At 34.9% G+C, this 14020-nt stretch overlaps 1 protein-coding gene across 27 annotated transcripts in view; it reads right to left on the reverse strand.

Annotated features, from left to right (window-relative positions):
- LOC106869538 (tyrosine-protein phosphatase non-receptor type 4) overlaps nucleotides 1-14020 on the reverse strand; it is a 379747-nt gene that overhangs the window by 170863 nt on the left and 194864 nt on the right. For all 27 annotated transcript variants that reach the window (XR_016243461.1, XR_016243462.1, XR_016243460.1 and 24 more), the window contains 2 exons: nucleotides 10761-10848; nucleotides 9627-9715 (listed from right to left, as the gene is read on the reverse strand). Coding sequence is in view for 20 of the 27 variants with exons in the window: in XM_089358827.1 (XP_089214953.1) it covers nucleotides 9627-9715; nucleotides 10761-10848 (177 nt within the window). In the remaining 7 variants the exon portion in view is untranslated. The remainder of the gene's footprint in view (nucleotides 1-9626; nucleotides 9716-10760; nucleotides 10849-14020) is intronic.

The raw sequence follows: 14020 nt of genomic DNA on the forward strand, positions 1-14020 counted from the left end.
ACCCTCCGAGGCACAAATCTGGGCAAAGTTGTTTATGGAAGACCAGCAGTCGCCCATGCATACCAGCTTCCCCTCTCTGTACCATCAATGTTATCCAAAGGGAAGGCAAAGGCTGATACATCTTGGCACCAGTGACGTCGCTGAGCGAACTGGAGCAATGGGAAATAAAGTGTTTTACTCAAGAACACAACACACAGTCTGGTCTGGGAATTGAACTCACTACCTCATGATTGTGAGTCTGATACTCTAACCACAGCATCATGCACACGCGAGCTTGCACGTACACACATACATACATATACATAAACATATGAATGTATGTATGTATGTACAAGTATGTAAAAACACTAACAGAACACTGAGGATTTTAAAAGTTGGGAAAATGTGAACATGAACTACACTGCAATCCCAGCACCATCAACAATATTGACTAGAGAGGGCTGTAAGGAATTTTATATAAAATGGAAGCCCCTAAAAAAAAAGTGATTAATTCATCATTATCTCCTTTATAGAAACCTCAACTAAAGATATTTCTACCAAAAGCCTCCCTGAAACCACTATTTAAAATTTATCTGCAACAACATACCAACTTTATTCTGATGTCACTCAAATCTCTTCAAAGAAACAGAAATATTAAGAATTAAGCTAATTTGCAAATCCCTATTTAAAAACTAATTGAAATGTTGGCCCAGTTTTACAAAGACACATCATTCATCACACAACAGAGTATGAATATGCTACAATTGTTGTGATTCAGTCAAAAAAATTCCAAATATTTTCTTCATAAATTGAAAAACAGCAAAAAGACCTTCATTTAACTGGGGAATGATTGGTGTAAAATATAGGCCAAATTAATTAATCTAAAAACAACCAACAAATTTATTACACACAGGTATACACACACACACACATAATATTAGAGAGAATCACAGTAAAGAGATAAGTTGTAAACAATGGTATAAGATGTATAATTTATTTCTCAAGTCACAAACACCAACATCCATTCATTCTTATCTGTTTTTCGATGCTGGACATTCATGTAACACAGGAATTGTTGAAGCATCAAAATCATGTGATTACGCCTAAAGTTTGATCTAACAGCAACTCAGCTCTTCTCTCGACAGCCTCCTCATCATCATTATCCTCCTCATCCTCCTCATCATGTATCCTCCTCATCCTCCTCATCATCATTATCATTTAATATCAATTTTTTTCCATGCTTGCACAGGTTGGAAGGAATTCTTTGGCACACATTTTCTATGGATGGATACCTTTCCTGATTGCCAACCCTCACTACTTGTTTCCTAGCAAAAGGTTAGTACACTTCCTTTGACAATCATTTCTATAGAAAACAATGCAAACCACATACAACACTATTTCTATTGATGGTGACACAAGTTTACAACTATGACACAATGTCAAGATGACGAGGCACAAACACATGCACACACATATATTTATGCATATACTTGTATATGATGGGTTTCTTTCAGTTCCCATCTATCAAATCCACTTAGAAGGGTTTGGTTAGCTTGGGGCTACACTAGAAGATACTTGCCCAAGGTACCATGCAGTGGGACTGAACCTGAAACCACATGGTTGGACAGCAAACTTCTGAATCATACAGCCCTGCTTGGCATATTGGGCAGCTATTCTTAGCTAATGCAAGTATAATATCTCTGCCACATTAAACATCCAATAATTAAATCAATCACTTTTTTCAATCCACCAATTTCTTGCAATCTCATACATCCAAAGAATAGGCATAAAAGATTCACAACAAACAAGTCTTTTTCACAAATTATTCCTTTTCCATTATCACACAGTATTGAATTCATTCATACCTTGAACCTATTTTCCAAACAGAGAGAGAAAGTTCTTTCATGTCAAAATAGAGCAACTCCCAATTATTTCTACTGTTGGAGACCTTAATCACTTTGCTTAACTAGGACAATATAAAGTTGGGTGGATCTGCTGAAGCACTAGTACTAAAATAATTGTCCTTTTAAACATATCTATTAGTTGTTTTGGTTGTAGCTTGTTAATAAATTAACCTTCAACATGGCAGGATCTAGAATCAAAATTGTTTCAGATGTAATCATCTCCTCACTTTTCAAACAGTAAACTATATCCATTATTTTACATTATTTACATTTGACGGATATTTGTTCTCATCTTGTTTGTTGTTAACACAACGTTTCTTGAATATAGAACTGTAGTAAACTCTATTTCTCAATGAATTCTTCTTTGAAGACGTCAAGGTGTGATTTGTAGAAGATTTGCTATTCTGAGTAAGTAATGCAACCATATAGAGGTTCGTTCAATTAGCTTTATAATGAGAAACTACTTTTCTAAAAAATGCATCCATTACTGCTTGAAGTCATGTCTGTCTCATTCAGAAAACTTTAATTAGATTCTTCTCCTCTAGACTGCGTGAAACTATTGAACGCATCAAAAGTAGAAATAGGGCAAAGCAGCACAGCTGAACAGATTAGAAACAAGGGACATTTAGGGAAGACTTTACAACTGAAATGACAAAGACAAGTATCTCTTAATAGAACTCTAATTAATAGCAGGTCAACATGTTGTACTGTAAGGATCATTAATGCCATTTCCTCAGAACTAAAATTAATTGTCCAAATATCTCATGATAAAACAAAGTCAACATTTTCACAGCAGGAAATATATGCTATACGAAAAAGAGTATTTTAGTTAAATTTTCAGAACAAGTTGACAATCTTGGGAGAAATTTCTGCTTTGAAAATGAGTTCTAAATTGTGAAAATTCCTAGAACTCTTTCACAAGTCTATAATCTATCAGCCATTGCTCAAAATGATATTTAAATATTAAACAGAAAGGACAAGGTCAGCTTGCTATTTAGATGTAGTTTTACTTACTTGCATCAGTGGGATGGTTTAACATACATTGAAATTTGCATATCTAGTGTGTGTGTGTGTGAGAAAGATAATCATTTAAATGCAAAGTTTATGTGATATCCCATTTCTAATTGAAGCAACTTAAAACAATTTAACACAACACATCAGACAACTAATTTAGTTTTGTAGCAGTTGTAAGATTAACCTCAAAGCTAAGCAACTGATCTTAAAAGACTTTAAAATCTTATTAAATAGAACAACTGAGAACAATATTTGAAAGGATTATTAAACTATTGTTGTATTAATTTTTCTATGCAGGAATGAATAATATGCTTTTCACAAATTGGAATATTTTTCATATTTGAGAAAGACATTTTATAAATAGACATCCTTTATACATCTTTCTGCTGGGATAGACATAAATTTGAAGAGCTCTGTTCCCTGTTTCAGGTCACTAAAAGTCACAATGCTTAGCCCTGATGTTATTTTCTCCATTATAAAGTGAAAATAACATCTATTTACAAGATCCTTCAAGGACAGCAAAGTTTGAACTTTAGACCACACAAGATCAGCAGCCCAACAACACCTTAATCTTGCAGACCCTGCAGTTTATATATAGCCAATGATTGTGTCTATGTAGACAGACCAGTAACAAACAAAATCAGGTAGTTCAGCAGAATTTTAAAAACATTTTTCAGGTTAGTAAGAAGTTGATGTGTGATGAGAAGACTGTTTTTGTCAGACATAATCAGAGTGGAAATCTGTGCAGTCAAGAAGCATTTCAAATATTCAAGATAGGCATGAAGCAGAACAGCTTTGATGGCTAGCAAAATGTTAAATTCTTCACAATCCATCAATAAGATTAAAAAAATAAAGTGATTTAATGAAAGCAGTTTAGATAAAAGCCAAGATATAGAGAGAGGGTTAGATAACAAAACAATGAAGATTGGTCTTTTTTTTTTAACAGATGATAGTTTTTTTAATTGAGCAAGTTGAGTTAAGTGTCTTGTTCAGGGACACATACATAATGCCTGTAGCTTCAAGATACAAACTCATGACCCACAAGTCTAATATGTTAACCATTCAAGAGTCTGCTTCTAATAATAGTAATAATAATAATGGTCTCAAATTCTGACACAAGACCAACAATTTCAAGGGAGAAATTGAAACCACAATCTTGTGATCATGAGTGCAACAACCTAACCAGTTGGCCATGCACTTTCATAATAATAATAATAACAGCTGTTTCTAATTTAGGCTCAAGGCCAACAATTTTGAGAGGAAAGGACACTAGACAAAAGAATCTTTGCAGATGATTCAAAGATCCAGAAGGTCATCAATGACTGGGCAAGCCTTCAGCCAGATCTAATGGCCAGAAAGAATAATATTCTGCTGAATGAGGAAAAATTTGAGTTAATCCACTTTGGAAAAGAGGATACCCTGAAACATCCATACTCCCTTCTTCCAGGTGAAACTCACATAGCATCCAACAACATCAGAGACTTAGGAGTAATTGTGGACAACAACATTCTCAGAACTTTCCACACCATTATCCTTCTCTTCTCCACTTTTGCCCGACCCCATCATGAATACTGTTGTCCACTGTGGTCTCCCCACAGGAAACAAAGTATCATGAAAATTGAAGATGGCATGACAGGCCTTGACAATTGGGGTCAACTAGAAAACCTCAAACTTTATTCTCTCCAACGCAACCATGAATGCTACATCATCTGCATGATGTGGAAAATATTCCATCAGCATTGCCCAAATGATGTTGGCATCGCCTTTCAGATACACCCAAGACTTGAGCCCCATGATATCCGCCCACAACAGAAATCATACTCGCATCATATAACAAACAATACGGCACAATTATTTCACGTCAATTGGACCCGCTCTCTTTAACATTACACTAAAACTCATTAAAGCAGAAACAGAATCCCATAAAGTTCAAGAAGTCTTTAGACAAATTCCTTAAAAAAATCCCGGATCAACATATTACACCTGGATATGTCTCTGCAAACAATAACTCTCTCCTCAAGTGGGCCATGTTGTCTGATTCCTGATTTGAATGACTTTGCCAGGTGGTGTTATTAAGTTAGACATGGCCTGGGTCAATACTGGCCAAAACCTATCAAAGTACACACACACATATATATACATCATCATCATCATTTAACGTCTGCTTTCCATGCTAGCATGGGTTGGACGATTTGACTGAGGACTGGTGAACCAGATGGCTACACCAGGCTCACCAGTCCTCAGTCAAATCGTCCAACCCATGAAAAGCGGACATTAAACGATGATGATGATGATGATGATGATGATGATGTATGTATATATATATATATATATATATATATATATATATTCTTGTACTTGTTTTAGTCATTTGACTGCAGCCATGCTGGAGTACCACCTTTTAGTTGAACAAATCGATCCTAGGACTTATATTCTTTGTAAATTTGGTACTTATTTTATTGGTCTCTTTTGCTGAACTACTAGGTTACAGGGACATAAACACACCAACATCAGTTGTCAAGCCATAGTGGGTGGACAAAAACAGACACAAAGAGAAACACATATACATATATATATATATATATATATATATATATATATATATATATATATATATACATATATATATATATAGAGAGAGAGAGAGAAAGATAGATAGATAGATATATACATATATACATGAATATATAGATACACATATACATAAATATACATATATATATATATATACATAAATATATATATACATACATAACTAAACATATATATACATATATATATACATACATAACTATATATATATATATATATATATATATATATATATATATAGAGGCAAGTGAAATCGAAATTGAACTAAATTTGTAGACTGGCACCCGTGCCAACATCTCTTTCATTGAACACTAAACTTGGCTTGCGAAGACCTGTTGGGGCAAGTGAAATCGAAATCGTGATGGCACCTGTACCAGTGGAGCGCTAAGAGCACCATCCAAGCATGATCATTGCCAGACCAGCTGTCTGGCTTCCGTGCAACTGGCATGTAAATAACACCATTTGAGCGTGATCGTTACCAGCGTCGCCTTCCTGGCACTTGTGCCAGTGGCACATGAAAAGACATTCGAGCAAGATCATTGCCAGTGCCACTGGACTGGCTCCTGTGCAGATGACATGTAAAATACACCATTTCGAGCGTGACCGTTGCCAGTACCACCTGACTGGCCTTTGTGCTGGTGGCACGTAAAAGCACCCACTACACTCTCGGAGTGGTTGGTGTTAGGAAGGGCATCCAACTGTAGAAACTCTGCCAAATCAGATTACAGCCTGGTGTAGCCACCTGGTCCACCAGTCCTCAGTCAAATCGTCCAACCCATGGAAAGCGGATGTTAAACGATGATGCTGATGATGATGATATATATATATAAAGAGAGAGAGAGATAGAAAGAGAGGGAGAGATGGCCAGATAGTAGATACAGTTAAGAAACAGAAGCAGTAATAAGAGGAAATGAGAGAAATAGTGTGGCATATATTTTTTGTAGTCCAAATGAATGATAAAATATTTCCTGGGATATTCAGTTTTTATTTGCTTTTCTTAGTACAAAATGGTGTGGATAACAGTTTTAAAACTGAGTAGTTACAATAATTGGAAGGTCTGTAATCGTTTGTGGGTTTAATCCTAATGCCAACTTAATGGCATTATATATATATATATATATATATATATAGTGTGAATAAGGGCACAAAAGTTGAGGTTAATACAATCAATGTTTACAACATGTAAAATTTAATGTGAAACCTAGAAGGACATTAATGACAGCCAGAATTATCATGTTATCATTCAGGTCTGCTGTAAATGAAGATGAATTAAATTCCCAGTGTATCCTGACCATTTCCTGCTGTAATAATTTTTACCAACTACTGATCACCTAAACTGACCATTCCTCATAAAACAGTAAGCATTATCACCCATTGATGTCTAGAATTAAATCCACAATATCCTACCAAGAATGATAGTGATAGAAACTTCTGGAAGCAAATTATATTACTTCATATTTAAGCGTTTCAAACTTGAATGTCACTTTTCTGAAGAAATCTTATGTTCTTCCCACAGCAAAGACATATGGCAGGTTGAGATGATGACCAGAAAATTAATTCATTATCCAACTTTAATATTCTTAATTTCAAGAAAATTTGAGAAAAGAGCAGAGTGAATGATGTGACTGCAGAATAGCAAAAGCACAAGTTCTACTGGGCCAGATATGTTGCAAAGTTCACAGACAACAGGTGGTCCCTTGCAGTTACTGAGTGGTATTCAAGTGATCGGAAAGGCCACTTGGGAGGCCTCCATGAGGCAATTTGGGTTGTCAAGATGAGAAAGAAAGGTACAATCAAGATGGAATTGGAAGCACATTGTGACCAATGTTATTCATCTGCTAAAATGTTTATGTATTATGTGTCTTTAATCTCATCATCCTTCAGTAGTACTTCATCTAACATGGGAAGTCATATGACAAAAATGTCTATGAGTTAGAGATATAAATTTGAATTCTGTTACATGTAATGTTGCATTTTTGGCCCAGATATTTAACTCAACTCATTTGAAAGACACATGAAATGATATGAGCTATTTATCTATGAAATGTGAGCAACACCTCAGATACCAGTGTAATGTTCATATTTCAAAATATCAGGCTTCAAAATAAAACGCACCAACATATTTACCCTGAATTTGGGAAACTGAAAGGAAACTTTAAGATTTTTTTAATATATTTGCTTTCCTAGAATTCTCATACATTATAAACCATCCTCAAGGACAAAAACGTTACATATTTAGTTTAGCAGAAGTGAAAGAATTACTGTCAAGTTAGAGAACCTGCAGAGTGATGAAAAGAGGCAAACATGAAGCCAAAGGAGACATGCAAGAGACTTCGAGAGAGAGAGAGAAGATCAAGAAACAGAGTTTTGAAGGTAATAAAAGATTTATGCAAGGGCAGAAAGACACACACATGCACACACACACACACGTATACATGCATCCACGCACACACATACCTTTTCAAAAGCAGTCAGGTTTTAGTATTTGGGATCGTTTTAATTGAAGAATCTATCAGGCTTGATTTATAGAAAATGTCAGATTTTAGATTCATAAAATCATGCAAACTGTTCTATCATTCGAATAAAATAATAAAAACAGTTTTAAAAAATGCATTGTAATACACAGAAATGAAAAGAAATGAAAAAAATGTGAGGCAGTTTATGAATTAGAGGCTGGGGTGAGGGGGAGGGAAGGTGAGCTCATTTAAAGTTTAAAGAAATAAATTCAGAGAAATATGAGATTTCAATATGGAGGAAGGATAGAATTTAAAGTAAAACAAAAAGAAATAAATGATTAAAAGGAAATAAACCACATTTTAAAGAAATACATTTTTAACAAGAAAAATAAATATTAACACACACACACACACACATATTTAGAAACTGGAATAAAAAGTTCAATTTAGAAAAAATCAACAGATGCAGCTTAATAAAATTACAAATTAAACATTCTCTTCTTTTCACATTCTATCTTATTTGATATTTCTAAAAAAATATTTTAATTTCTGCTGAAGAAGAATTAAGAATATAATTAAATCCTATAAATGGTGGGAAAAGCTGGATTTAGGGGTGGAAGATCATAATTGTTCTTTGCCACAACATCTAGAAAATGTGATTTGGTGGTAGTAGTAGGAGTAGTAGTAGGAGGATGAAAGCAATCACTATGATGGACAAAAAGAAAATAAAGGAGGGAAATAGTCTGGATAAAAAAAACAATTGAGAAGGAGAGAAAAGTGTAGAATGGTTGGTATGGCAAACTAAAAGGAACGGGACAAAATGAAAATGACCAATAGTTTGGCTCTTGTCATCTAAATTGATTGATTTTATTTCAGAGAGAATCCTCTACTACAAGTGGTGCCATTGCATAAGCTAGAGCAGAAAAATAATTCCAGAAACAATAAAAGCATCTATTGCTCCTATTTGGGGGCCAATTTAGTATTAATTATTTGAAGCATGAGTTACAGTTACAAATTTGTATGGTTTTAGGGACTTCATAAGACTTGATTTTCTTTTTGTTTTGGAGTTCCCTATTCACACAATTAGGTGCTTACTTCTCACAGTTCTCCCTAAGTAGTGGTGATGCCTATTTTTCAGCCAAGATGAAGAAAGAAAAATGTCCAGCTTGAAGAACTTAATGAATGGTCAACAGCAGTGTTTGACTATGTCTGAGTATTTATGGCAAAAAACTTTTAATTTGATAGTAGACAAAATGCTATTTTTTGATTTAATCTGATGTTGTTTTCAAATGAAGTAGAGTGAAGAGTCTTGGCCAGAGACATAACATGGTCCCAAAAGGGATACAAATTATTTTTTCACATCAGAATAACCTGACTGATTTGAAGTGAAAATTCAAGTTCTGTATGTATTTGGCACCCTGATTTACCGTTTCCTTCACCAATAAATACCAGGTGAAAGACACTACATTCTAGTTGATAAACCTTTACCTTTACTATAAAGTATGATGAATCCCAGGTAAAAACTAAAAAGTGGACATGATAAAAGGTGAAGAGAAGTTTAGTTAAACCAGGACTTCCACTACTAGCAACTTCTTTTGAAATTTAGAAACAAACCAGCATTTCATATTTTGAAAGGTTTATGCCTAATGAGAGAAGACTGCTGATTTGATTGTGTGCTTACCATGAGAATGTGTTGATTTTTATAAAGTTCTGAAATACCACAAGACCTGCTGAAGTAACTCCAAGTTGTATCTCGAGATTGCTTTGATCCTGCAAATATAAGAAATAGAGAAATATATTTTCAAACAAGAAAAAACAACAGGAACTCCAATCAACAGTTATGAATTAGCTTAAATTATTCGGTTGTCTTGTATATTACTAAATACCAGTTTTTAATACTTCATTAGTAAATTAATTATATTTTAATGGAATCACTGACGGTTACTTCTCAAAACTAGATCATCATTACATTTTTACTTCTTTCCAGAAATGCATTTTGCTTTCAAAAAAAATATTTTCTACTGTAAATTTGAAAAAGGTCATTTATTTCAGCAAATACTTTCTCGGTATTTCTCTAACATTCACTGAAGATTGTCCATAAGTTATCTAATATATCAGCTGAAAAAAATATACTTATTCGGCAAATGGATTTGATTTTCATAAACATTTCAGATACAGATTAAGAAAAAAACAAAAGACTTGTTTTACATTAATCTTTGTCCTGTTGGATTCCATTCTTATAGTTAATCATCCAACTTTGAACAATCAGTGACAGTTATTTCTTGTAAACAAAGTTGAGATAAACAGAGTAATGTACCTTGTACAACATAAAAGAGTAAAAAGCAAGATTTCTATTTTTAACCTCTGCTCAATAAAGTTGTACCTTAAAATTGCTACCACAGTGTGTCACACACTCTGCCTATCTCTTCCTATGAAGTTTAAAAGTTCATTCAGTATGTGCTTCTGTGTTTTAATATATGTTTAAAAAAATAACAAAGAATTGCAAATTTACATTTTGGAAAAACAATTTCCTTTTTAACCTAAATTATTATGAGAATTAATTAAAATTTCGAGGAAGTTATTATGCCTTACTTTATTTTGAAAAAAAAAAAAAAATTACATCCTATTTTTGATCTCTCATTGAAGCTGACATTGAAATAAAAAGAGTATTTTCAGTTAGATGCTAACTGCAGGTAAGTTATTCACCCTTTTTATCAAAGGGGAATTAAAAAGGATATATAGTTGCTGATGTAAATTATACAGACAACTCTATTAAATTGAGATACACAAATAATTTAACAAATTGAATTCTTACCCGGGCATTGTGTAAATCAACACCATACATCTCCAGGCGTTTTGCTCGTTCTAAGAAACAATACTCAGCCTCAGCTGGAGTTTGACCTCTGGAAAATACAGAAAGGCAGCTTTCTATGAGAAACCTCAAACAACGGGTTATGTAACAAAAAAAAAAACAAAACAAAACAACTTTCTTCTTTTTTTACTGTTTATGTTGACATAATTATTTTGTTTTCATTTAGCAGATCCATGGGAGATATCTAGCTAATTGAATGATTCAGTATGAGCCACTGAGATATAGCTCAAAATATACCATGTCATGGCCTAAAACTGACTATGTTGTATTTTCTTTACTGCCCAATCCATATTTGTAGATTGTGGTGGTGGCCATAGTATAATGTAGACTCACAGTTATTGATATTGCTGCTATTTCTTGCATGTGTTTATGTTTGTCTGGCTGGAGTAAATAATTGTCATCATGTTTTCAAAGCGATACTCAATATAGTGGTAAAGACTGGGGTTGGCAGCTTGTCTTGATAACTCTTCTCAAATCTGCAGCTGTCTTTCTATTAGACTATTTTATAGCATTATTTTTAGGTTGTCTGTGTGCAGCATATGATGATACAAAGTGCAATATTCTCTGGTTTATTACAGAAATTAAAGGTCTAGGCATAAACACTAGCATCATTCCTGATGAATCTAAGACAACATTTGTATATTTATGTTGTTTCTTGAAGTCAAATGTGGTGCCTATGAGTTGAATAAGTATATTTGAGCATTTCTGGAGTATTTTCTGGGCATCCTCATTTTAATACCTACTTTTTTCAAAATTTGCATGGGACAGAGCTTCTACAACCAGATGCCCTTCCCGTGACCAGCTCCAACTGGCTTCCAGGTAATCTCCCAGACTACTGGACAACAAACAGCTCAGACAAGTTTTTGCAGTAGCTTGCACGCAAACACCACCATTAAGAGAGCCATTGTTTACAGTGAGTGAAACATGTAGAAGAGGGAAATACAAGCCAAACACACACACATATAGAGTGCACTTTTCTCAGTTTCTACCTTCCAGATCAACTACCAAAACATTGAGGATTTGGTGGTTGATCTGGGACCATACTAGAGGACACTTGTCCAAGGTTGCATGCAGTGGAACTGAACCTAGAACTATATGGTTGGGGAGTGAACAGACATGCACAGACATGGCTCTGTGGTTAAAGAGTTCCACTTTGTCAAGTAGATGGTTTCAGGTTCAGTCCTACTACATGGTACTCTGGGTAACCCCAAAGTGAATTAAAACCTTGTGAGCTGATTTCTGAGATGGAAACTACACAGTCATACCAATGTATTCAATGTTTTCTGTAAATGTTACAGGGGTTTTATAAAATTCTTTGTATTTTTGTCTTCTATGTGTTTCATATATTTGTTTGTTGTATCAAATAATGTTGTTTTGAGTAACTGGTAAGAAAGGAGATGGTGGATTTGGTAGGCTCCGTTTTAAGTTGTCGTTTTGGGGGCAAGTTTCTACTTGATTGATGTGTGGTTGGAGAATAGTGGAAGGTAGAGGGGGGGTTAAAAATATTTTAGTGGGACAATGGAATTTGGGTGTGTGTGTGTGTGGGTGAAGGGGTTTCTCAATACATTGTTGTATGCTACGTTGGGAGTATTTAGAGCACCTTAACTACATTAGACCATTTCTTTTTAAAAGGATCAATAAACTGAGTATTGGCATTAAACTTCCTTCAGGGCAATGAAAACAGTCAATTTACTCCTAATAACAGTGTAGAGTATCAGTGGTCAGTTGGTTTGGGCATGAACTCTATTTGAACAAACTCTTCTTCATGAAGGAGTAACAAGTTGTTGCACTTTACTCTCTGTACTAGAGAAAATGTAGTCTTTATGAATGAGAACATATTTCCGTTCCCTGTCGCACCACAACAACAGTAAACCATTGAATAAGATCATAAGTCATTTGGAAAACAACAATAATAGAGAGGCAACGGAACAGTCTGTGTATATATGTTAATGTGCATGTAGTTGTATGTGTGTGTGCTTACATGAGAGTATACCTGAGTAGTGTATGACTGTATTTCCTTGCAGCTAAATGAATGCCATGGCTTTGACTCATATTAACTGCACTGTTATTTCAAGCAGTTCAGTCACAGAAATGAATGACTGGACACATATGCATAGAGATGTCAGACAAAAAGTAGTTCATGCGCGTGTGTGTGAGAGAGAGAGAGAGAGAGAGAGAGAGAGAGAGAGAGAGAGAGAGAGAGAGAGAGAGAGAGAGAGAGAGAGGAAGCAAGAGGGAGGGAGGGAGAGAGAGAAGGAGGGAGAGAGGAAGAAAGAGAGAGAGAGAGAGAGAGCGAGAGAGAGAGAGAGAAGGAGACTCATTGTATGTAAGACAGGACATGGGAGACAGTAAGTGAAGACATGCATTATGAGAATAGTTATGAGTAAATGTGCAGGTTTTTTTTTTTTTGCAATCAACCACTTGTCACCATGTCTAAGTTTTGAAAAAGGATTTAAACAAAAAAATGCACATCTGCAAGTATAGCAAGAATAACCAGAAACCTGAAGAGGTGCATAAATTAACCAAATCTATACAGAACAATTGAGATTTGGACATAGAAATCCCTGACAGAAAGCCTCATTTATTACACACAAGCACTCCTAAATACTATAGTGTGTGTGTGGATGGATGCAGGTATGACTGTGGTTATATGAAGCACATGGTTTCAGGTTCAATTACATTACAGGACACATTAGGTACCCCCAGGAAGACCAAAGCCTTGTGAGTGAATTTGTAAGATGGAAATTAGAAGATGCTCTCACGATGTATGTGTGTGTGTGTGTGTGTGTGTGTGTGTGTGTGTGTGTGTAGTGAGAGAGAAGGAGAACATATTTGTTTAACAAAATTGTGTTCATCATCATCATCATCATCATTTAGCATCTGCTTTTCATGCTGACATGGGTTAGATGGTTTAACTGGAACTGGTAAGCTGGAGAGCTGTGCCAGATGCCAGTCTGATTTGGGCTTGGTTTCTATGGCTGGATGCCTTTCCAAATGCCAACCACTCCAAGTGTGTAGTGGGTGCCTTTAACGTGTCACTGGCACAGATATTAATCATATATACATACATATATATTACCTTTATATGTAAAAAAGTTCATTAGACTGTGGCCAAGCTGGGGCACTACCTTACAGGGTTTAACCAAACAAATTGATGCCATCTCACCCCAATACTTATTTTCTAAAGCATGATACTTATTCTA

This window comes from Octopus bimaculoides, chromosome 10, assembly GCF_046866305.1.
Source record: "Octopus bimaculoides isolate indiv1 chromosome 10, ASM4686630v1, whole genome shotgun sequence".
NCBI lineage: Eukaryota > Metazoa > Mollusca > Cephalopoda > Octopoda > Octopodidae > Octopus > Octopus bimaculoides.